The sequence below is a fragment of the Rhinolophus ferrumequinum genome, chromosome 2, assembly GCF_004115265.2.
Source record: "Rhinolophus ferrumequinum isolate MPI-CBG mRhiFer1 chromosome 2, mRhiFer1_v1.p, whole genome shotgun sequence".
Classification (NCBI taxonomy): Eukaryota; Metazoa; Chordata; class Mammalia; order Chiroptera; family Rhinolophidae; genus Rhinolophus; species Rhinolophus ferrumequinum.
In genome coordinates, this window is record NC_046285.1 from 108335975 (window position 1) to 108359315 (window position 23341).

Consider the following 23341-nt stretch of genomic DNA (forward strand, 5'->3'; position numbering starts at 1 on the left):
GCCTGCTTTCTGTTCCGTGTCCACTGTGCGTCCTGCACGTGGATAGATACCCAAGCATCCCTTGGCTGGGCTTCTGCTCTGGGCCGTTTCCTAGGACAGTGTCCTGGGAACAGGATCGCAAGTGGAAAGAAAGGAACATGTTTTTCACAGTTCTCTGAATGTCTGGCCAGGAGCCAAACTGATTTCCAGGGGGTCGTTCTAAGTGGTCTGATCGCTTGTGCCTCATTGATGACCAGCTGACACCACGCAGGGGAGGGCTGCACTCCCCCCCCCACAGCCACTCAAGGACCCCACTCCCTCCGCCTCCCACCAGCAGGGCTGGTTTGCTCTCCAGGCCCTGCTGAGGCAAGGGCTTCAATCAGCAGCTGCTTCCTTGCAGGTGTCAGGAGACTTCGGAAGCGGGCAGGCAGAGAACCAGGAGCTGCTCGGGGAGGAAGTGGTGAGTGCTGAAGCCAAACCCACCCTGCTAGCACCCGGCAGAGTCTCCAGGCCCATCCCAGCCTGGGCTGGCTTCCTCTCGTCTTGGCACAGGAACGCTCTTTGAAAGTTGACTTCTCATTCTAAATGTTCCTTGGGTCTCTGAGGTGACCTTGACGTTCTGATTGGGATCCCAATAGCTGGTAGGGCCCCAAGATACTAGTGGGTGTGTAAGTCAGGAGGGGAAAGCTGTGTGGGCAGCAGGCAAGGCCAAATCAGTGAGTGTCCCCAGCTCATGCCACCCAAAGTGGCACAGGAGCCGGAGGCAGCAGGAGGCGGTGACAGCAGGAGGGGTGTGTCAGGGATGTGAAAGGGGCCAGCCCCTTTGCTCCTGCCATCTGTCTCACATTTCTTTCCAGGGCTTGGCACCAAAATGGGCTGGATGGCGGGCGGACCCCCAGGCATGGCGTGGGGACCCTTGGTCTTGCACGGTGGATGGGGGGCCGGCCCCTCTTTGGGAAGTAGGGCCAGGATGCACGCCCACGTGCGTGTAGGCTCTGGTGCCTGGAAGGTCCCGAGACCCGGGTCAGTGGGTGGTGGCCCATGACAGCCGTCCACGGTCAGACGGCCTGAAACTTATTCCTGCCTCAGATGAAGTCCTCGTGGCTTCTTATCTTTCCTACAATCTGGAAAACTCTTATTTTACAAACAAGCCTAAACCTGACATTTGCCGGCACACGTGTTCACAGGTCATCGCCTTTGCAGAGTAGCGAAGCTGTTGTCCCTCTCTCCCCTTCCAGGGCGCGTCCCTAAAACCCAGCCTCCCCGCCGCTCCCCCAGTCACGTCTCCACCCATCGCCGAAGGCAGCAACTCAGAAGATTCCAGAACTGAAGAAATGGAGGAGGAGACCACAGTGTCTTCATTAGGAGGTAAAGCTCACTTCTGGGTGCGCTGTGCGCTGTGTGTGGCCGGGTCAGGGGCTCCGTCACGAACACGCCCCGGCCTGGGGGTGGTCAGCACCTGCCTGGGCCCCTCGCCACCCTGGCTGTGGGGTCGTCCACAGCACAAGCTGCCCCAGGAGACGTCAGGGTAGAGCGGCTGCGTGGATTCCTGGTTTGTTTCTTGTTTCGGAGGATCTGTGGCTCCGTGTTGAGGGTGCTGCGGCAGTGACGTGCCACCCCCCAGCCTGGGACCAGCGGGCGCAGGGAGGGCATGAGGGGCTGGTGAAGGTGGAGGTGGCCTCAGCGCAAAGACGGCTCTGCCCAGGGCCTCTGTGAAATGGGCCCGCATGGGTCCCCATTTGGGGGCAGGGCTTCCCCCCGTGGCCTTGGAGGTGGGCTGGCCCAAAGGGGCACCAGCACGGACCTGCTGGGGGCCCCGGGGAGGGTCGGTTCCCACGGCTGTAGGATGAGGTCCAGGTTCCTGGCTGCTCCGCCAGGGACCATTCTCAGGTTCCACCTTCCTCAGCTCCTGGCCCCTCTTCCCGGTTCCCCTCCTCAGGACCGCCTCTCCCGCCTCTCCTCTCCTGCCTTCCCCTTCTGTGTTGGGGCCTCGTGCGATTACTGGGTCGCACCCCGATAATCCACGATAATCATCCTGTCTTAAAGTCAGCTCGTTAGTAAGCCAGTTACATCTGCAAAGTCCCTTCTCAGCAGAGCCTAGGCTGGTGTCCCACTGCGTAAGCGGGGACAGGGATCTTGGGACATGTGTACACTTCTGCCGGCACAGGCTCCCACGTGCCACATATTAACACACACACATAATACACTTCTGCCTGCACACTGATGTCAAGGTTTTAGACAATTATATAGACTTGTTTTTATTTTAAATAAGAGCACTGACTGCTTTTTAAATTACAGCAATAAAACTTGTTCAGTGCAGCCAACTTAGGAGCAGAAAACAATGCACGAGACAGAGCCAGCTGTCGGTCCCTGAGGATGTGGTACCTGTGGCATTTGTCACGGACGTGCTTCCCACGGGCACAGCAGGCTGGGGAGGTGGGTGAAGGGTCCAGCCCCTCGGAGTCCTGTGTGAGGGGCACCCAGCCTCCGCCTTGCTGTGCTGTGCAGCCTGGGGTCCCAGCTCAGGGCCGTCCAGGTGGAACGGGTGGGTCTAAGCTCTTCTCTTTTTTGCATCCACACGTCCACTCGTTCCAGCTCCCTTTATCGGAAGCCTGTTTCTGGACTCTGCTATGGGCATGATTGCTTGTCGTGACAAGACACGCTGCCATGTTGCTGCGTCCTGTGCATTTGCCCACCCTTCACAGTGTTCTGTCTCCTTGGCATGTTTGTAGGAAGCTTTGAATCAGTTTGTCACTTTCTACAAAAGCAGCCTGCTGGGGTTTGGGTTGGATGTCGTTGAATCCATAAGTCAGGGTTGGGAGAGGGCACGGACATTTCAAGACGATTGACTCTCCAGACCCGGGAACACACACCATCTCCCTGTGTACTCAGGTCTTGGCTTTCTCTTCTTCTCTTAGTGATATCTTGCAGTTCCCCCCGGCAGGGGTTTAAGTTTGCCTTAAATCATGCCAATACTTAGAAACCGCCAGGGCGTTTTCCACCCCACGCCATCCATGGGGAAGGGGCTGGGCTGCTGTCCTGGCCGACTTGTGACTCATGCTGGGTCCTGGGGCGGAGGCTTCGTGCTGGGTGAGGCCTTAGCCGGGGCCAGGAGGCGGGCTCTGAGCAGAGTGAGAGGGTAGTGTGCTGGCCGGGGGGGGGGGGGGGGGGGGGGTTGCCGCCCCCCACTGTGGAGCAAGCGCAGTGGCCACACATGGGTGCAGCTGGAAATGGGGCAGGTGCCCTCCGAACTGAGCTCATGGAGACGCTGGTGCAGCTCCGACAGCGTGCTCCCTCGGGAGTCATCTGGTCCACTTGGGCTGAGGGCCTCAAGTCCTGTTCACTCCCTGAGCTCTGTCCCCAGTGTGTTGATTGAACTCTGGGCAGGGCAGACGCTCTTGCAAACCGCCCTTGGCAGATGGGGCGTCCGCCAGCCCCAGGAGCCCGTGGCATGTCAGTGTGGTGGGAGTCCTGTGTTTTTCCCGTGACTCTGGTGCTGACGCTGCTAGGTGAAAGATTTGGGGAAACGACTTCAAATTTCACTCCACAAATTACTTGTCAGTCACAGAAAGGAAGATGTCAACCCTGCCCCCAGTGAGGAAATGGGGGAACTGGGGACAGGAAGGGGCAGGGCCGAGGGAGGGCGGGGCCAGGCGCAAACACTGCTGCTGGCATCACAGACCCGGCTCTTCCCCTCTGCTGGCGGTGTCATCTCTCTGGGGACATACGCCTCTCAGGCAGGGGGCTGATTTTGCTGGAGTTGGCCCCCAGGCACGACCCTTGGTGAGGTTCTGGTTCCCTCACTGTCACCATCCACCAAAAAGAACCTACAAAGGACATTGCTGGGCTGTTAGGTCACCGTATGTGACAACGCTGAGTTTCCCTAATGTGACCGTCAGGTTGACAGAAAACATCCTCGCTCTTAGGAGACATGTGACTTTCAGATGGGAAGGGTGGTGATAAATGCAAGGGACTCTTGGGTGGCACAGCGAGAAGTGGCCAAGTGTGCAAGTGAGTGAGAATGAGTGTGTGTGTGTGTGTGTGTGTGTGAGTGTGAGCAAGAGCTGAAGTGTGTGCTAAGGGGCGGCTGGGCTCCGGGCGGGACTGAGAGCCAAGAGCAGGGCCACCGCTTGGGGTCTGACCTCTTCACGCACCTCCCACCCCCTCAGCTCAGACACTCCCTGGCTCAAATGCAGTCACCTCCTGGGACGAGAGTGTCCGGAGCCCTGGGGACAGCATGGAAGAGGTGAGGCCATCTCCCTGACTCAGAACCGGGGGGCCCCAGAGCAGTCGGTGCCTCTGGTCCCTGGCGACCTGACAAAGCTCTGGGCTCACACCCTTCTTCTCTGTCCCCCCCTCCACCCATGCCTGGCACCAGTGGGTGTGGCTGGGGAGGCTTGGGCCCGAGCACGAGGAGCATGTGGGCAGGGGTAGGGCAGACCCCTGTTGGTGTCAGTGCCACCAGCCTCGCCCATGCATGTCCACTCTGTGTGTCCCTGTGTGGTGTTGAGCCCAGCCCAGGAAGCTGGAGAGCACAGTGGTGGGACCCCCAGCCTGTGCCCTTCGCCCCTCCCAGGGTTCTGTAGGCCCAGTGGTGCAGAGCCCTGGTGCACAGCCTGTCCCCGGGCCACAGGGGCCCCCGGGACCCCCAGGTCCACCAGGGAAGGATGGCGCCCCCGGAAGGGACGGTGAGCCGGTGAGTACACATCTCCCCTTGGTTCAGCTGGGGCAGGAGGCTTGACCAGAGGGGGAGAGAGTGTGGCAGAAGAGCTTGGCTCTGAGGACCCTGGAGACCCCAAGATGGCACGTCCTGCGCTGGCCGCTCCCCTGCTGTGGGAGAGCTGGAGGGTGTCGGGCAGGCAGGAGGCGGAGCCAGCTCAGGCCAGCCCACCGCGGATGACGGCAGTCAGACGTTAGCTGGAAGGTTCTCAAACACACAGACAGCTCTCCCATGGGAGTCAGGTCTGCAGAGGGCCTTAGATCCCTGGCCGCATTTCCATGTCAGATCGTGTGGGGGAATGGAGCCTGAAATTCCATCACTAACGGTTTCTCCTACACATTTCAGGGTGATCCTGGGGAAGACGGAAAACCTGTAAGTTTGCTCTTCTCTCAGAGCCAGATGTTTTCTGTGACATTTGTATAAGACCATCAGGACTGTTTCATCCTGTGACACTTAAAACAGTGCAGTGAAGAGATTTTGCAATGACGCCATTCTGAAAATGCAACTTAACTCTGTTAAAAAAACAAACGTAACTATTGATAGAAAAATTGAGACGTTTAGGCTAACTACCAGAAAACAAGAAAAAGAAAGAACTAAGAAGTACAGCTTCCAGGTTTTCAGAGGGAAAACACACATAACAGAGATAGCAAGGCTGCCCGTTGCGGGATGAGGGCAGCACAGCACGATGGACAGAAGACACACCCGCAGGCGTCACAGCAGACTTCTTAGCCGTCACAGTCAGTGTGCGAGTTTCTAGCTTAAAACACTTAGTTTGCATTTTTAAAAACCAACAAATTCTATTTCCAAGAAACACGATAAAATGATACAAAAAGGTCACAACTAAAGGTTCTGAGAAGCAACAGATCAGCAAATGGGCAGAGAAGGCAGGAAGGCACGTTGCACAAGCAGCCCTGGACATGAAAAACTCAAGTTGAACAACATTCCAAACAAGAAGGGCTGTTTCATGTTGACACCCAAATGACTCTTTACTAACTTCACAACTGACGGCAAAGTTTTGCAACAAGATCAGTAAGGTGTGCAAGGAGAGTGGCCAGTGCTGTTGTGGGAGCTTTGACAGAGCGGGCGTGAGCGTGTGTGTGCGTATGCCTGTGTGTGAGCATGCGTGTGTGTGCCTGTGTGCGTGCAGCTCAGGATCCAAATGACTCAGATAACTGGCTCGCTCTAACAGTGTGTTAACACTTCACGCTCACAAACCCGGAACAGTCTGCTCCAAGTGCACATGGACATTCAAACACATTGACGGTCATTTAGGCCGTGAAGGCCTGTTGCCCACTTGCTCACGGCACACACACACGCGCATGCGCTTGCACACCTAACGGGCAGAGCCCTGCTCTCTGCTGAGGTTGTCCACTGGACGCCACAGTGAGCTCTGCAGCCTCTCCCAGGTGCTCTGTGGGGCAATGGACATTCAGGGTACAAAATCACGTGTCTGGTGCTTGGATGGTGGTGGCCGAGGTGCCTTCTCCCTGACGGGGCTGCCCGCCTGTCTTCCAGGGTGACACTGGGCCACAGGGCTTCCCGGGAACCCCAGGAGACATGGGCCCCAAGGGTGAGAAGGTGAGCATGCACCCTGGCTGGGGCCAAGGGGGGAGCGCGTTACTGTCTCGCCCGCCCCCCCGACCCACTGTAGGGCTATGCTTCCTGGTGTGACGGGTGTCTTCTGTTCCCAGGGGGATCCTGGAGTTGGGGCCAAAGGACCCCCAGGACCCCGAGGGCCTCCAGGGCCACCAGGACCCTCTTTCAGACCTGATAAGCTGGTGAGTCCGTCCTTTTTCTCCGTGGAGGTTGGCCTGCTGTCCTAGAGGAGGGACCCTCCCATCCCCTGCTTAACTTCTCAGTGCCTCGCCCCTCAAATCCATAACCGGCCTCTCCAGGTGTCCTGGCCCGGGGGAGTCGGCTCCTGTGTGTGGGGCTCCCCAGCGCCCAGGTGTGGCCTCAGGTGTGCCAGAGACATCTGGGCCATCTGGGCCTCAGCCGGGCCTCTTTCACTTGGTGGGAAGCCCGTGTTCGCTCTCTCTTTGCTTCTCGTTGTAAACATCTTGACCTGTTGGAGACGTGGGACAGCGCTGTGTGCAGGGCGGGTGGACAGGTGGCTGGATTTGGGCCTGGGTGATGTGTCTCTGGGCTCTTTCCCGCAGACCTTCATTGACATGGAGGGGTCCGGCTTCGGCGGTGACCTGGAGAGCCTCCGAGTGAGTGTCCTTCAGCCCGGTGGCTGCTGCCCCGCCATGTCTGTGCACAAGTGGACCCCATGGGGATGGCAGGGGCCTGATCGGGCTGGGGTCGCCCCTCGGCGAGTGCTGCCTGCATGCCTGTTCCCTGTTTCTCCCTGTCCAGGGCCCAAGAGGCTTCCCTGGCCCCCCAGGGCCTCCCGGCGTCCCCGGCATGCCCGGAGAGCCAGGCCGCTTTGGGATGAACAGCTCGGTCATCTCAGGACCCGCGGGCCTTCCCGGTGTGCCTGGGCGGGATGGGCGCCCTGGGATCCCCGGCCCCCAGGTAAGGCCTGCCTCCCTCAGCTGCCCTTTTCCCCATCAAAGTTGACTGGGAATAGAGGTGAATGCCGGGGTGGGGTTCTCTTCCTGTCTGGGCATAAGCCCCGCTCACCACATCTACTCCACAGCCCTTGCCACTGCTCCCACCTCTGGGCCCCAGGGTGGGGCTGAGCCTGACCCGCTGGGTGACCGCATGCAATGCTGCTCACCTCTCCGGCCTTCATGGCCCAGCTGGCCTCGGAAGCCATCGCGGGGAGTGTTTCCCGTGGGTCAGGGTGGGCCCCACTGCCCGAGCATGGGGGCCGTGGAAGCCCGCCTTTGGCCAACTCGCCGTTCATGGGGACCTCAGAGCCTGGCCGACCCCCTCCTCCCAGCACTGGGGACACAGTGGCCTGGGGGTGCCCACAGATGTCACTGTTGTAATCAGGTCACGGAACCAGGTGTGCACAGCCTGGTTTCCACTCGACACCGTACTCGGGCCACGTATCCACCTTAGTGAGAGTCCTCCTGACATCACGGGGGAGGCAGCCCCTCGCCATGGGTCTGGCAGCCCTTTCCATCCTCCCCACGATTTGGTCAGCAACTCAAAAAAAAAAAAAAAAAAAAAGAAATTTAGAAATTTAAAAACTGAGCAGAGAGTGGCATGAGTACAGTGGCCCGTGTTCCTGTGGGGTCTCCTGTAGCCACTGGACTCTGTGACGTGGCCGCAATTCCCAGGAGATCTGTGGACGCCCAGGTCACCGGCCAACCCACCACTCTTTCTCAGTGGCTGAATTCATCGGGGCCCACACTCTGCTTTCTCTCCCCCAGGGACCCCCGGGTGTTCCAGGAAAAGATGGGCGACCAGGAGAAGCCGGCCAGAAAGGCAGCCTCGTAAGTCACTTCCTTGGGTGTCCAGGGTGGATGTGACCTAGAGCCACATAGTGGAGCCAGAGAGTGACCAAACCCTGGGCGTGTGGGGGTGAGGCCATGGTAACCTCGTGGGGGAGAAACGCCGTAAGGTCACCCAGTGCTGTGGGTGGCTTCACTTCAACACACAACTGCTGCCCGCTCCCGCCCGCCATCACGGTGCAGCAGCTGGGGGCCTGGGGCTTCCAGAGTTTGCTTAGAGCTGCGGCTAGCGGGCTCGTGTGGAAACTGAGGACCTCATTGTCACTGCTTCTTCCTGACAGTTGGACTAGTGGTTTTTAAAAAAATATTGGTGCTTCACTTGATGTGGAAATTTTATTTCAAGTTTCAATTCTGGTTGTATTGATAACAGAGCCACTTATGAGGCTGCATAAACTTCGAACCATGGCTGTGGTTTCCGGTGATGAAACAGGGGTCGGGGGTAGGTTGAGGTGCCGACCTGCAGCCATTGGGAGACACTTCGTGTGGAACCTTCCGCGAGCACCTGGAGGCTTTGCACTGAGTCAAGGGGACACATTTTAAGTGAACCGTCTCTGTCCGATGCTTTTGTTTTGGCGGCAACTGAGCTGGAAGGGCTCGCGTCCTGGGGAAGCATCTGCAGCTCAGCACCCAGTCTGGGGGTGACAGGGGGGCACGCTCAGGGCAGTGGGTCAGTCCTGTCCCCCCCCCCGTACCGAGCCTCCCCCTGACACGGGGCGATGGTGTGAACAGATCAAGGTGCCAGCGCCGACAGGTGCACTTGGGGTTTCAGGCGCACGTGTCCCGGGAGCGGCGCTCAGGCAGTAGCTCCCAGGACCAGGAGAGGAAAATCAGAAGCAATGAAATCCATGTAGGTGGGAACCGGGCCTCATGGCCGGTATGAGTGAGTGCAGTGCTTGTGCTTTTCTCTTGCTGGCTGCACACTGGCCTGATTTGTAGTAATTGTTCTCTTTTCCCCGCAGGGCAAAGCGGGTACCCCAGGACCTAAGGTACAGAGTCTTCCAGGTCGGGACTGGGCCCTTGGAGGAAGCGCCCCACTGAGGGCGCTGGGGTGGGGCAGGTGGCTGTGGGAGCTCTCCGTGGTGCTGGTCGTGGGGTCTGGCCCGTGAGTCCCAGCACCGGCCCAGGGGCTGGGAACGGCCCTGGAGGTGGGCATCACGCTTGTCCTGCTTGGTCCAGAGTGGATCCCTGATGCTCTCACAAGGGAGGCCACTCCAGCAGAGGCCTCACTGCTGCGCCCATGCCACCCCCACAGCCAGCCCTGAGGTCCCCTCGAGGATCCCACCCCTCTGTGGGCCAGACCCGATGGGCCTAACCGGAAACTTCCCCAGCTCGTCCAAGGGGCTGTCACCCGGGGAAGCTGCCCAACGTGAGGAGGAGGGTGGCATCGGAACAGCGGGTTAGAGGTCAGGAGGAGCATCAGAGTAGATGTGTGTGTGCATAGATGTGTGTGCACGTGTGTGTGTGTAGACATGTGCACACATGCAACTACAGGCCTTGGATGCAGAGGGTTATGCCAGGGTGGAGGCTGCACTGGGATTAGAGGTGAGATTGCAGCCTGAGACCAGATCCTGGCTGTACTTATGACTGAGGGCCCTGAACACCAGAGGGAGATAGATGTTCGGATACGAAGTTAACGAAGAAAAACCTCGAGTGAAAGACAAGTCTGGGTCCCTGCAACCGGAGTGGGAAACGGGGCGGGAAAGCGTTGGACTACACAGAGGTTTCAAAGAACAACCTTTTTAGTGGGATTCTTTTAAAGATCAAAAATTAGATGAGATTTTTAAATATAGGATGAGACGATATAATTAGAGATTCCAATAAAATTAGTCCTTAGGAAAAGTGGGTGGTAAAAAGCCAAAGACATTAAGTATCTGTTAAAATAGAAACAGACATTGAGCGGGGCTAAGATGTAGCGGGACAAGCCCGAGGAGGTGGGGCCTGACGGTGCAGATGGGCGAGGCTGGGGGCAGAGCAGCCGGCGAGAGCCAGGCCCCGCCCTTGGGGCCCCTCCTCACTGTGGGGGCCAGCGGAGGACGTGGAGCTGGCCAGGCAGAGCATGGGGAGGGGTTCTGGGAGGACCTTGGAGGTCAGGCCATGGAGGTTTGGCACTGCCCGGGCCTTGGGAAGGCGGCCAGGGGTCACGCTCGTGCCCTTGCTGTGGGCCTGGTTCATCCCTTATCACCATTTACAGATGAGGACACTGAGGCCGAGGGGTTAGGTGGCCATGAGGGGTGGGGCTGTGCCCTGCTGGCGACTCGGCATGAGGGTGTCCCTGCCTCGTGTCCCAGCGTCCCCGCCCTGCTTCCCTGCCTGGCCCTTGGGACCTTTGTGCTCTGAGTGGCAGGTCTGCGTCTGAGGCTCGAGCCTCATGTCAAACGTGCCTCTGGCTCTTGCTCCTCCTTGAGGCTGTGCCTCGTGTCCCCCACACTCCAGCCCCAACCTCGCAGTGGTTTCAGGGGTCCCAGCCCCCCTCCTGCCTCCTCCCTGGCTCCTCCCAGCAGCGCCGTCCCCATTTACCTGCCACAACACCTCGTGCTGTGAGGTTTGCTTGCTTCAAGGCATTTTGTGTATCTCTGGTTCTGCAGATTTATAGAAAGCTCTGTAAGGAAACGTAGGTGTGTGGGGGGCGCACCTACTCGGGGTTCAGCTGACACCCCAATGGCTGACAGTGATGACATTCTCCTTCCCCCCTGTGCAGGGAAACAAGGGGGACCCCGGCCCCATTGGCGCTCCTGGGGAGAACGGCTTGACAGGACCCCCTGGACCAACAGGACCCCCAGGGCCGCCCGGTCCCCCCGGGCCCCCAGGACCAGGACTGGCTGCAGGGTTTGTGAGTACCAGCTGCTCCTGGCCCCCAGAAAGTGGGTCTGCACCCCATAGCTCCCTCTTGGCCTCCCATTCCGCCATCACACACCCCCGTCTCAGAGCTTGCACTTCTGGGCAGTAACCAAACGCATGTTGCCCCCTGGCCCCACGGTGGATGGAGTCCTCACATGTGGCCTGTGAGTAGCTCTGAGGGCTCAGCAGGACAGGTTGGTTGGTCTCAGGGTGCAGTGGATGTGGGGGTGCCTCCTGCCCTGTGGTGGAGCCTCGGGCAGTGGCTGGGAGCAGGACCATGTCCTGTGTGATGCTGAAAGACTGCTCAAAGGGACAAAAGCATAAACTAAACACCATCGCACAGCCAGGCCCCTGGCACACCTGGAATAAAAACCTAAACCCAGGAGAGGCTGAACCGGTGCCCACCCAGCAGTCCCTGTCCGCGGGCAGACGCTTCTTATCCGAGGACAAGGACGGCTGGCTGCTGTCAGGCCACCCGGCCCTTGGGGTCTGCCCCGCTGAGCCGTGGCTGGGTCTCTGTCTTGGGCCAGCGGCCAGCCTCGGGGAGGGTATCTTCCTATAAGAGGAGACGCAAACCCTCGTGTCCCTCCTGTGTTTTCCTCCAGGATGACATGGAAGGCTCCGGGGGACCCTTCTGGTCTCCAGCTCGAGGCGCTGACGGGCTGCAGGTACTGCCTGACTGACCACTGGCCTGGTCAGCTCTGGGGGTGGGCACGCCTGGGGCAGGGGCATCCCTGGGACCGGCCGGAGTGGGGACCAGGAGTGGCCTTGCACAGCTGGCGAGGCCACCTGTCCCACGTGGGAAACGGCCTCGTGGCCGAGCTGAAAAATGGGCACAGTGATCCCCAAGAGGTGGCTCCTGTGACTTCTCAGTCACCGAGTTCTCCTATGGTTCTAACTTGGGGACGTAACACATTTTCAATCCGAGTAGAATTTTAATTAAATAAACGGGGCGCTCCTGTGGAGGTGCCGCCTTGTTCTGCCCTGACCTGGACACGGTCAGGAATCGGAACAGCTGGCTCTGGGTGGTGCTGATGACAGGCCACCCTCTTGTGGCGTTTTGGGGATGGATGCTGCCGCCTGGTGACTCAGTCTGTGTTTCCCGCATCCACTGGGAGCCGGTGGCACTGGGAAGGCCTGGGCTTGTGGGAGAAGGGTCCTCCCTGCTGCACTGAGGCCTCTTCCTTTCCTGCCTGCAGGGACCCCCCGGCCCGCCCGGAATCAAGGTCAGTGCGAGATTAGTTAGCTGCCGCCCCTGCCGCACTGCCCCCGCCAGCAGATACGGGGGAAACGACAGATTTCAGAAAAGCCCAAAGGGCGACAGCCATCACACACCCCGGTCTCAGAGCTTGCATGTTGGGGGGCATCTGGTCCATCTTTCTAAAGCCGTGTGACTCAAGACCCCTGGCTTCATACATCTGAAGTGTTTGCTGGCTTGGGGAGCAGAGGGGTTTCGGGAAGGAACCCCCACAGCCTCCAGGACAGCAGATGGCACCCCGAGACCCCAGGGGCTCCTCTTGGGCTGCCCCCCATGTTTCCTCCTGCCTGCTTGCTCTCTGCTCCTCCACCTGTCCTGAGGACACCAGCCCTTCTCGCTGGCAGGTGCCCCTCCCGCAGGTGGTGAGAGTGGGAGGGGCCCCCCTCGGGCCACTCTGTGCTCCTGCCACCCGCATGGGTTCCAGGGTGCAGGGCCCATTGTAAGACCAATCCCTGCTGTCACACCTCTTTCTTGTAGAATGTTTTGCTTTGATTTGCAAAACTTTGGGACATTCTGAAAGTTGAGTTTTTAGAAGGGTGTACTTAGTAGCTTTCTTAAATCGTATAGAATGAAGTCATCTCCTAGAAAGAGATGAGGGCATGGGCGCCAGATCAGTCCGTGTGCCTTTAGCGTGTGGCCAACCCTCAGCCATGCAGGGGTTCCTGCACACGCCGCTCAGTGTCCCGGGAACCCTCAGCCCTGAGCTGGGGGAGGGGAGCAGTGGAAGAGGCCACCTGACTAACCCTCTCCTGCTTTCCTTTGGAGGACGGGTGGGCACTGCCGTGGGGGGCTGGCCCGGCTCTGCACTCACACAGCCCCTTTTCCACTGTAGGGGGATCCTGGAATAGCTGGGGCAACAGGGCCCAAGGTAAGAACCTCTTTTTGGGTTCATGAAATCGGCTATGTTTCCCAGCCCTGGTCTGGGGCAGGGAGGGGTCCCCAGGCTCAGGCCAGAAGCCCGGGCTGGGCTGGGCCCCCTCGGAGCCTCGGTAATGGGTGAGTCTACACAGGGCCCCCCTCGAGCCAGGCTCAGCATCGTTCTCCCCCTGTCCCCTGGTTCATCCTTGTGTCGCCTGGGCCCTGACTTCATTCCTTAGAATTGTACACATGCCTGTCCCAAGGGCACCCACCCAGGTTTTCCCAAGTCCTGGACCAGCTTCCTCTGGCTCCTAGCACCGTGGGAGCCACACAAGTCTTCTGACACCCCACGTGCCCAGCCCACACGTGCTCCGAGGAGGCCAACCAGGTTGAATCACCCTTGGGTGTGAGCTAGTGACCCACAGAAGTCCCAGCCTGTCACCTCCCCAAGGCCAGGTCATGGGCAGTGCCTGACACACGGCCCTCTCCTCGTGTCTTCTGCAGGGAGAGGTTGGTGCAGACGGGCCCCCTGGATTCCCTGGCCTCCCCGGAAGAGAGGGCGTGGCCGGAGCCCAGGTAGGCGACTGCCCAGGGCTGCTGGGGGGCGGGGGTGACACCCTGAAGATGAGATCTGGTACCCCAGTGTCTCATAGGGTCCCCCGACCCAGTTCTCTGCACCCCCAAGGGGCCCAGAGACCCCACTCTGTGGGCTGAGTCAGAGGTCCAGGCTGCCCGAGGGGATTTTCTGCAGTTGCCTGCCTCACTCCCACTGCCTTTGCTCTGGGGTCTCTGGGAAGAGGGCTCACGTTCTGTTTATAATGAAACATTTCCTTCCTGTCTGCAGGGTCCAAAAGGAGAAAAGGGGACCCAGGGAGAGAAAGTGAGTGGGGGGCGCAGGGTACACAGGGGGGCCTTGGGGGGCTGCCCGCTCTCCCACACCACCTGAGGACCCTCTGGGGACCCTCAAGGCTGGGGGGCTCTCAGGGTACCCCCTCGCAGCCTGGGAACTGGGGCACTGGGAACCCCTCCCAAGTCTTGGGTGGGCTGTGGGTTGCCAGTTGAACATGGCTTCCTCTTCCAGGGCGACCCAGGGCAGGATGGAGTGGGGAAGCCAGGCCCTCCCGGACCCCCCGGAGCTCCAGGCCCCATCATCTACCTGTCAGAGCAGGACGTAAGGACACGGCCTGGGTGGGCACGTGTTCTGCCCGGACCCCTGGGCCACGCTCTGACTCCAGTGGGGGCTAAGAGGATGTCAGTTGGCCATCGGCCCCCCCATAGGGCGGCCCCAAAGCACCGTGCTGTCCAGTCTGCGGTTCTAAGGGGCTTCTCGGCCGTGAAGCAGGGCCTTCCTGAGCTGCCCTGTTGGCAGTGCATCCCGTTTGTCCAAGTGTCACCCCGCCAGATGTTGATGTGTCCCCTCTAACCCCCCACACACAGCACGGGAGGCAGGGCACTGGTCCCCTGGTTCCAGGGTCGTGGATGGTACAGGAGGTGGGCTCCCAAGAGTGGCTTCACGTCTTGTCCAAGGGACTTTGAGGCAAAAGCCAGAGAGACCATTGAAAGCAAGATTTTGTCCCACATTTAATTTCTGGTGGTGTTCTTGGGTCTTGTGGCGGTGATGTAAACTAAACGAGAGTGGAATCTGAGTTGTAAATGTGGCTTTCCTTTCCTCCGTTATCCTGTGTTTCTGCTGCTGTGCTGACAGAGAGCCGTGGCGCTCACCCATGGAGCCAAGGTACGTGCCATCCCGTCTGGAGTGCGGTCGACTGGGGGTGCAGCCGCTGTCGGCATCTCGTGTCGCCCACTGACGCTGTCGCTCTCTCCCACAGGGCCAGCCGGGGCCTGCGGGTCTGCCAGTAAGTAGCCTCAGCCCCCGCTCTGCCCCGGCGGAGAGGGGCTCTCCATGTGGTGAGGGAGCCCAGCGCCCGGTGGGTGCCCACAAGGCTGAAGAACCTTCTGGTCCCTGAGCAGAAGCCCCTGGGTCCAGTGTGGGTGTCGGGCCGGGTGGAGCATGTCCTCCTCTGCCTGTAACTGGTCAGGACCGAGAGGCAGGCACCCCTGGGAGAGAGAGTGGCCATCGCAGGGATGGGGTCACTGGTGCAGCCCCTCATTCCTGCCTGTCTCCCTGCAGGGACCGGCCGGGCCAACGGGAGACGTGGGGTCCAGAGGCCAGCAGGGACCCCCAGGACCCAAGGTGAGGGGCTCGGCGCCATCCCCTCAGGGCCCCCGCTGTGACCCTGAGGGGCAGTCTCAGTCTGCCCAGGTGACCACTCTCTGTAGTGGGGACCCGGCAGCCCCACAGCCACCCCAGACAAAGCCTGTGACGATTCTGACACGGGTTCTCCTCTCGGTCACGTTGCTGTGACCCTGGAAGACCTGCCAAGACGCCCGACCACAGAGCCCCCGAAGGGGAGGCATGCTCACTGTGCCTGTTCTGGGTGTTGGTGTGGACGCCGACTTGAGGCTTCGCTGCGGTGGGTGTGAGAGCCCCTCCCTGACCCTGCCGCCTGCCGTTCCAGGGCGAGAAGGGCGAACCGGGCGTGGTCTTCGGCCCTGATGGCAGAGTGCTGGCCCCTGCCCAGAAAGGAGCCAAGGTGAGGCAGCCACCGGGCGTTTCACCCCTTGTCCAGGCCGGGGAAGGGGGAGGCGGCGGGCGGGGTTTCCAGGGGCTGTGGAGACAGCATGGGGAATTATCTTCCTGAGAGGGGCCAGGTCATGCCATGCACAGGAGCCTCTCCTAGGCAGGATTCCGGAACCTTCCGCATCCTGGGCCCCTCGCCCTTCTCTGTCTATTCCTCTCTCACAGCATTGGGAGGGCCCTCAAGGCCCCAAGCCTGCATGCTCAGGTGGCCGAGGCCCGGCCAGCCCCTGGTCATCCCCTGCCCCTGTAGGCTGAGCCCGCCCTGCAGAGGGACTGGGGAACTCGGGGTCGCAGCTCTGGGCTCACTCCTCGGCCTGGCGTCACCTGCAGGAGTTGGAGCCCCCAGTTTTGCCCACCGGGAGCTGCCCCTCGGCCTCCAGGGACTGCTGTGGGGGGCAGGAGCCCTCCTTCCTCCAGCAGGAGCCAAGCATGACTGGGGCCAGAAGTGGGCTACTGGAGGAGCACATGCCCTGGGTGCCCTGCCCCCAGCATCTGACCCTCAAACGTGCCGGTCCTGGGGAGCAGTTGGGGGTGGCTGTGGGTATAAGCTTGCTGGGGCCCTAAGGCCCCCCAGGATTGCTGGGAAGGGCAGTGGGACCTTGGACCCCAGGCCGAGAGAACTGCCAGCCCCACCTGGCACCATAGGTGAGGTTGATGCTTACTCCAGCCAGGGCACTGCAGGCAGCCCTCCCAAGCTTCAGGGCCCAGGGTGCACCTCATCCGTGCGCCTGCACCCCACACAAAGCTCTCTGCCGTTTCCGTCCATCCCTGGTGGTCAGCAGTCTGGGTGCAGCCCGGGGCCATCCGGATGGGCACAGGGACCTCTCGGGGGCTGCCTGGGGTGGGATGACCTGTGGCCACCTAACACTGCTTCTGGTTTCTTCTATTCAGGGAGAGCCCGGCTCCCGAGGACCCCCGGTGAGTAGGCCACCCCCCCCGCCATGTCACACGTGTCAGAAAGGCACCCGTTACCGCCAGACTGCTGAGTGGCTGGACTTCTCATCCCAGCTGCGCCTTTAAAGCTCAGACGGGTGTTGGCGGAAAAGCAGCAGGTGGTGTCTGCTCCCATCACACCGAGTGCTTCCTCTCCACAGGGTCCATACGGACGGCCTGGGCACAAGGGAGAGATTGGCTTCCCTGGGCGGCCGGTAAGGACCTGGGGTCTCCTGTGGGGGCAGCAGGGAGCGGCCGAGGCCTGAGGGAGTGGCCTGTGCCCTTCCCATTCATTGTCCTGCCCCGGGCGGCCCAGTCTGAGCGCATACAGCTCTCGGGGGCGTGGGCCAGGAGCCCCGGCCCTGCTCACGGGCAGCTTGGGCCCCGAGGGGCTGACACCCCCAGAGGCCCTGTGTGTAGACAGGAGCTGCTGGGCTGAGGGTTGGGGTGGAGCAAGGCTGGGTGTGGGCCAGACACCTGGTGGGGTCCGAGATGCCAGCTGAGGCCACAGTGCTGGCCAGCTCCCAGCAGTCCCCCCACCATGCTCTCCCCAGGGTCGCCCCGGGATGAACGGATTCAAAGGGGAGAAAGGGGAGCCGGGAGAAGCCAGTGTCGGATTTGGTGTGAGGGTGAGTGTCCTGTTAAGTGGTGGGCGGGCACGCCTGGGACGCCCAGGACCCAAATGGCCTGGTGGGAACGGCCTGGTGGGAACGGCCTTGGGTTCCCAGGCTCGTCCTCAGGAGGCTGCTTCTGAGCGACCCTGTGATGACCGCTGTGTGCTGTTCTTCTGCCACACACAGAGGTGGACGACATGCACATGCACACAGCACACAGGGAACAGATAACCAGCGTGGTTTTCTCACAAGGGCATCCAGGCGGCCGTGAGTCCTGAGCTGTGGGTTCTCATCACTCAGCACCACGTTATAACTCGCAGTAACTGCCATCCTTTGAGCCACGGGTTTTATTTCAGTAATGTCGGCAGCGAAAGGCACTTGTAGCTGTGTCTACCCTAGACTCGGCGTGCTTGTGACACGCTGGCGCCCTGCCTGCCACACGTGTGCTCTCTCCTAGAGGTCCAGCCCGGGTCTGTGAACCCGCTCCCCCTTCTTGGCCCAGGCCCCCACACACATACTCCCTGTGAGCCCAGCCTGGGCCCGGGACCGGGGTCCTGAGCTCAGGGTTTCTGGCAGTCCGCTCTTCTGATTTTTCCTTCGTGGCTAATTCTCCACCGAGGCGTCCTTCCTTCTCGTGGACTGAAACTCAGCTGTCGTCCCGTGAGAAATGAGGAGCAGAGGTGACATTTTGCAGGTTCTGAGGCAGCAGCAGAATCCTAGGCCACGTTTGTCGACAGGAACACAGACTCTAGAATTATCTTTGGCTTGAGTCTCAGAGGCGGACGCGACGTGGCCGTTGTTCATGCACACGCCCTGCAGGTGGCCCCACTCCGGTCCTGCTGCCTGTCCAACCCTCCTTGGCTGCTCTGACAGTGGCTCAGCGAGCGACCACTGTGATTGTCAGGACCGCTGCTGTCCCCGTCGCCACGCTGGCCAGTGTGGATGGCCTGGCTGTGAGCATGGCTGACCACAGCTTTCTGTTGCCCCCATTCAGGGTCCACCTGGCCCCCCAGGACCTCCGGGGCCCCCAGGCCTCCCAGGGACCCCTGTGTATGACAGCAATGTAAGTCGCTCAGCACTCACTTTTCCCGCCGCTCCGCCCCTGTGCTCCTTGTACAGAGCCCTCTGTGGCTGCTGCCTGCCTTCCCACTGCCAGCGTCAACCTCCAGGAAGGGACAGCCCAAACCGTGGGGGGTGGGGAGCTTCTGGGAGGGAGCTGGGTGGTGGGACCCCAGCCGCCCATCTCATGGTCATAGAAGACAAACCCCTGGGGAAGTGCAAGGTGGGGGCAGGGAGGGCTGTCTGGCCCTGGATTGCTGAGCCCCGAGCCCTGTGGTCCTTAGGAGGGTGACCTCCCCATTTCACAAGGCTCAGACGTGAAGTGACCCCGAGGAGCATGTCATGTCACGGCCAGGGCTCCTGATTACAAACTCTATGTCCTCCCCTTCCCTTCTCTGAACCCTGTCTTGTGTGGGGGTGGCTGAGGGGTGGGGGTGTCTGTGTGGCCTCCCAGAGGGTGCTGGGACTTCTGGGCTCAGAGAGCCCCGGGAGGGCCGTGACCTCGGCCCCAGAGCGTCTTCCTCAGTGGCCATCTTTGGCCTTGTTTGCAGGCGTTTGTGGAGTCTCGCCCTGCTGGAACTCCGGGGTTGCCAGGTGAGGGCTCTGGGGGCCTGGGGGCAACTGGGGTGCTGGAGGCTCTAGGACATGGCGCTCCCCGCTCCCCCAGCTCTGAGGCAGCATGGATCCCCCAGGGCCTGACTGTGGACGGGAGGGGACACCGAGCAGCCACCCCCTGCTGTCCACAGTTCAGATCCGCTCGCTGCCAAGCAGGGGGGAGACACCCAGCCTGTGTGTGCCCCACGGGAGTGGCCTCTGGGCGCCAGTGCAGAATGCCTCTGCTCTTCTTGCTCTGATGGTCCCCACGTCCCCCTCCTGTCCCCTTCCTGGGTCCAGGCCCTTCCCATGCACTCAGTGCCCACCAGGGTAAGGGGCATGTCCCTGTCACACAGTCAGTAATGGGCACTGGGGTGTCTGTCCCTACAGGGCTGCCGGGGCCTTCAGGACCAAAGGGTGACAAAGGAGAAGTGGGCCCGCCTGGCTCACCAGGTGAGTGGTCTGGGCAGCCTCAGGCCGAGGGGCTGCATGTGTGCCACCTGTCCCTCCCTCCTGGAGGAAGGAAGCTCCTTGTGGGCGCCCGGAGCCCTAACAGGACCCCGGGCTGGGGCTGGACTCGGGGATTCCCGGCTGGGCTGGCCCCACAGCCCCCACGGCCTAGGGGGGCGGTGCACTGCAAGGACAGTGGAGCCAAGGCAGTGGCCAGGCAGGGTGTCCTGTCAGCCCACCCACTGAGGAGCAGGGCACCCCTTGAGCAGGGGGTCCTGGGATGCCCCTTTCTTCTCATGGGCTGTACAGGGCTTCGTTGGAGCAGGCCGTCCGTGGGTGACATTCCCTCAGATGGTGAGAATCTGCTGCTGGATAAAATACAAGAAACAAGTGTGTGATGTTGGAGGGAAGCAGGCCCTCCTGACCCCCGGACTGCCAACTACAGGGTGGCCCGGTGACGAGGGACTGCAGCCCAGAGCAGGGCGGGACCGAGCAGGCACACGGCCCGCCCAGGATGGGCCAGAGTTCAAGAGGGAAAGCAGATGACAGACCACGGGGCCCCAGCTAACAGCGTTTCCAGACCTGGGCTTCCCTGAGATGATGTACAAGGTCAACAGAAGATGGACACGTGGGCAGAGAGCTAGAACCCGCAGCAACAAATCGGGTCTAGTTCTGGAACCGAAACTGGGCCCCCGGACCTGAGGGCTCTGCTGAGTTTGTGCAGATGACACGGGGTGGAACAGAGTGGCCCGGAGGTCAGCACCGTCCAGCACACGCTCGGGATGGACAGTCCCGAGGGAGGGAGGACATGCGGCCGGCGGGCCAAGGATGGATGGCCACCAGCACAAGAGCATGTGAAGGCGAAACGGCCAAGTTTCCCCAAACTGAGGACAGATTCAAGCAGTGCTTTACACAAAGGCTCGACAAGACCAACAGGAGTTCCCAACAAAATGAGACAAGCCAGAGATGATAAAAGGTTTCAAATGTGCAGAGAAAGTAACTGCTGACTTGGCTTCTTCATAAGGAGCATGAAGGAGGCGGCGAGGCCGTCCGGGACACCAGCCCTGATGGAGAGGGCCCCCAGGAGGAGGCAGTGTGCTGCTGAGATGCGGGATGACGCCGGGTGACTGCGGCGCTTTCAGGGCACAGCAGTGGGTGTGCGAGGCTCTGAGACTGACCCCGCCCTCAAGTACACGGGACCCCACATCGGGGATGTGCCATCCCCTGGGGTGAGCCAGGAGTGGAAAAGGAGCATGCAGCTCATAGCCTAGCAGAAAGGAAGAGCAGCACAGAAGGCTTGACCCAAAGGATGGCAAGAAAAGAGGAAAAGGAGCACAGAGCTGGTGGAACACGTAGGAAACGAGAAGTAAACGTTGATTTAACCCAAAGTTACCAGTAAGTGCGCAAAACCTGAATAGGCTGACTGTGCCTATTCATTAGCATACGAGAATCAGTAAGATACAAACAAAACTGCTGCTGACCGGACACTCCCGAAATGTGAGGACACGAGTGTGTATGTTCAAGTGCAAGACTCAGACGAGAGTGTCTTAAGGCAGAAACACTGCCAGAAATAAAACATTCCAATGGCAAAGGAAAACCCAGCGAAAAAGGGGAAATACAGCCAGTCCACATCTGTATGCGCTTCACAACAGGTTCAAGATACAAAAAGCAAGAACAACAGAACTAAGGGAAAACACACGAACCAACCATAAGGGAAATTTTAACCCAGCTCCCAGTTAAGTGGTAGGACCAGGAGATACAGGACAGGTCAGTCGGGAGATGGAGGTGACACCCTGGCACCAACACGGGGGACTTAGCATGCTCACCATAGGGGCCCACACCAGGCGGGAGCAAGTCTGCAAGTTGTGAAGAGGTGATGTCATACAGATTCTGTTCTCTGAGCAGTGGACAAAGCAGGAGGTCACACCAGGGACATAACTGGAAAGTGCCCACGGTGTGGTACCTTCCAGACAGACACTGTGGAACCAAGCAGAAGCTGAACACCCTGCACTGAAGGAGAGGACGCTAGCACACAGGGGCTTTCAGCCCTTGCTGTGTGCCCACAGTGACCCTGGCGCAGCGGGACCCCCCACACAGTGGGGAGGACCCAGAACCGGAGCCGGTGACAGCATGTCAGCTGGCTGCCCTGTGTGGGCGTGGACTGGCACGTAACAGCTAAGACGAGCGCAGAGCTGGGGCTCCCACCAGCCCTCCCAGGCCCTGCGGTGTCACCCAGTGGTCCCGCCTTCCATCTCTGTCAGGTGTCCCGGGGGAAGGCCGTGGGAGAAGGTTAACCCAAGGTCACTTTGTTAACTATTCACAAAATCACCACCTTTCTAAGCATCCAGATCAAGAAGTTAGAAAACAAATGGCAAATTTAAATTGAAGCAAATAGATGGGAAGAAATAGTAAAGATCAGAAGTGAATGAAAAAATATGTAACAGGAAGCATCAACAAATGAAAACATCAAAAGTGAGCCCTTTGAAAAGACTAATGATACTGACGTGCCCTTGCAGACTGACAAAGGGAAGAGGCAGCCAGTGATGGGGCAGACAGCTCCGTGGATGGTTTGGTGACATGTCACCGGGCGTGAAGTGGGTGTCTGACCATCTCTGCGGGTGGTCGGGCCTAGGACAGAGGCAGGGGTGGGAAATATGTGGTGTGCGTTTTGGGAAGGGAAGAAATAAACCTGCCGTTTTCACAGGTGACGTTTTTGAACATCAACCCAACATGAACCCAAAAGGAGCTACAGACAAACTGTTAAAAATTTACCAAGGTCGCAGGGCCATTTACAAAGTCATGACCAGCCATAAACACTGAAATTTTTAAAGGGCACCTTTTAGAAAAAGGAGAGATCAGATCGGTGATGACCAGAAGTGGGGGGATGGGATCGGATGAAAGGGACGACAGGTGGCAGCTTCCAGTTCTAAGATGACGGAGTCCTGGGGTTGTGACGCATGGCACGGGCTACAGTGACACTTCTGTGAGGTGTGTTAGCTGCTAAGAGTGGATCCTTCAAGTTCTCTCACAAGGGAAAGAAGCACCTTTTCTCTTTGTACCCGCACGAGAGGACGAAGTTAGCTAAACTGTGCTGATCAGTTCACGCTATGCTAAGTCAGGCGGCTCGGCCGCACACCGTAACTTACCGTGATGTCAACAAACCTGCAATTAAAAAGGCACCGTTAACAAAAACACCCCAAAAATCAACTAACTGGGAGTAAGTGTAACAAAAGCAGTATCGGTCACCAGAGATTAGAGAAAGAAGCCGTAGATAGGGCTGGGTGGGGGTGGACGGGAGACGCTGCACAGAAGTCTCACTGAGCCCCTCCAATCTCTTCTGTAGGGCAGTTCCTGTTGGACATGCTCCAGCTGGGGGCTGAAATGAAGGTAGGTGACACGGCCGGTCCCTGTGCTCAGCCCTCTGCTCTCCCCACGAGGGGCCCTGGCTGTCCACGGCTCGGCTTTGCCGTTGTGGGGGTCTCACTTGGACGCAGCAGGAGGCCTGGGCTCCCGGAGCTCCCGCTGCTTCACCCTGCTCACCACAGCTCGTGAGGTCCGCCCCCACCCCTCCCCACGCCGGCACGGAGAGCTGGGCTGTCGCAGACGAGCGTTTTCACCCACAGGGGGAGAAGGGCGACCGAGGCGATGTCGGGCAGAAAGGAGAGAGAGGAGAGCCCTGGGGGAGTGGCTTCTTTGGCTCCAGCGTACCTGGACCCCCCGGCCCGCCGGGCTACCCTGGGATCCCGGTAAGTCTGGGCCCCAGGCCGCCCTGCATGTGCCCACACACAGGCCCAGGGCAGGGCCAAACCGGCCTGGACAGCTGCTGAGTCCCGTAAGCTGGCCCCCAAACACCCCCATCCGTGTTCCCTGCCCCTGTGGGGGCAGGTGGCAGGCCCAGTGGGGACACACCACCGCCTGTCAGGGTAGGCACACTGACCGGGGTGCCTCCAGCAGCGGAGGCAGTGGGGGGACAGTGTCCTCGTACCTTATCTG

The 23341-nt window shown here is 60.0% G+C and overlaps 1 protein-coding gene across 1 annotated transcript in view; it reads left to right on the forward strand.

Annotated features, from left to right (window-relative positions):
• COL18A1 (collagen type XVIII alpha 1 chain) overlaps positions 1 to 23341 on the forward strand; it is a 47434-nt gene that overhangs the window by 18668 nt on the left and 5425 nt on the right. The window contains exons 4-33 of the mRNA XM_033126451.1: positions 380 to 439; positions 1218 to 1347; positions 4149 to 4225; positions 4556 to 4675; positions 5045 to 5071; positions 6215 to 6277; positions 6391 to 6477; positions 6859 to 6912; positions 7058 to 7216; positions 8023 to 8085; positions 9063 to 9089; positions 10802 to 10933; positions 11547 to 11609; positions 12141 to 12167; positions 13032 to 13067; positions 13562 to 13633; positions 13902 to 13937; positions 14139 to 14228; positions 14763 to 14792; positions 14887 to 14913; positions 15189 to 15251; positions 15577 to 15651; positions 16590 to 16616; positions 16793 to 16846; positions 17186 to 17260; positions 18240 to 18308; positions 18856 to 18898; positions 19289 to 19351; positions 22692 to 22735; positions 22972 to 23094. Of these exons, the coding sequence (XP_032982342.1) occupies positions 380 to 439; positions 1218 to 1347; positions 4149 to 4225; positions 4556 to 4675; positions 5045 to 5071; positions 6215 to 6277; positions 6391 to 6477; positions 6859 to 6912; positions 7058 to 7216; positions 8023 to 8085; positions 9063 to 9089; positions 10802 to 10933; positions 11547 to 11609; positions 12141 to 12167; positions 13032 to 13067; positions 13562 to 13633; positions 13902 to 13937; positions 14139 to 14228; positions 14763 to 14792; positions 14887 to 14913; positions 15189 to 15251; positions 15577 to 15651; positions 16590 to 16616; positions 16793 to 16846; positions 17186 to 17260; positions 18240 to 18308; positions 18856 to 18898; positions 19289 to 19351; positions 22692 to 22735; positions 22972 to 23094 (2016 nt within the window). The remainder of the gene's footprint in view (positions 1 to 379; positions 440 to 1217; positions 1348 to 4148; positions 4226 to 4555; positions 4676 to 5044; positions 5072 to 6214; positions 6278 to 6390; positions 6478 to 6858; positions 6913 to 7057; positions 7217 to 8022; positions 8086 to 9062; positions 9090 to 10801; positions 10934 to 11546; positions 11610 to 12140; positions 12168 to 13031; positions 13068 to 13561; positions 13634 to 13901; positions 13938 to 14138; positions 14229 to 14762; positions 14793 to 14886; positions 14914 to 15188; positions 15252 to 15576; positions 15652 to 16589; positions 16617 to 16792; positions 16847 to 17185; positions 17261 to 18239; positions 18309 to 18855; positions 18899 to 19288; positions 19352 to 22691; positions 22736 to 22971; positions 23095 to 23341) is intronic.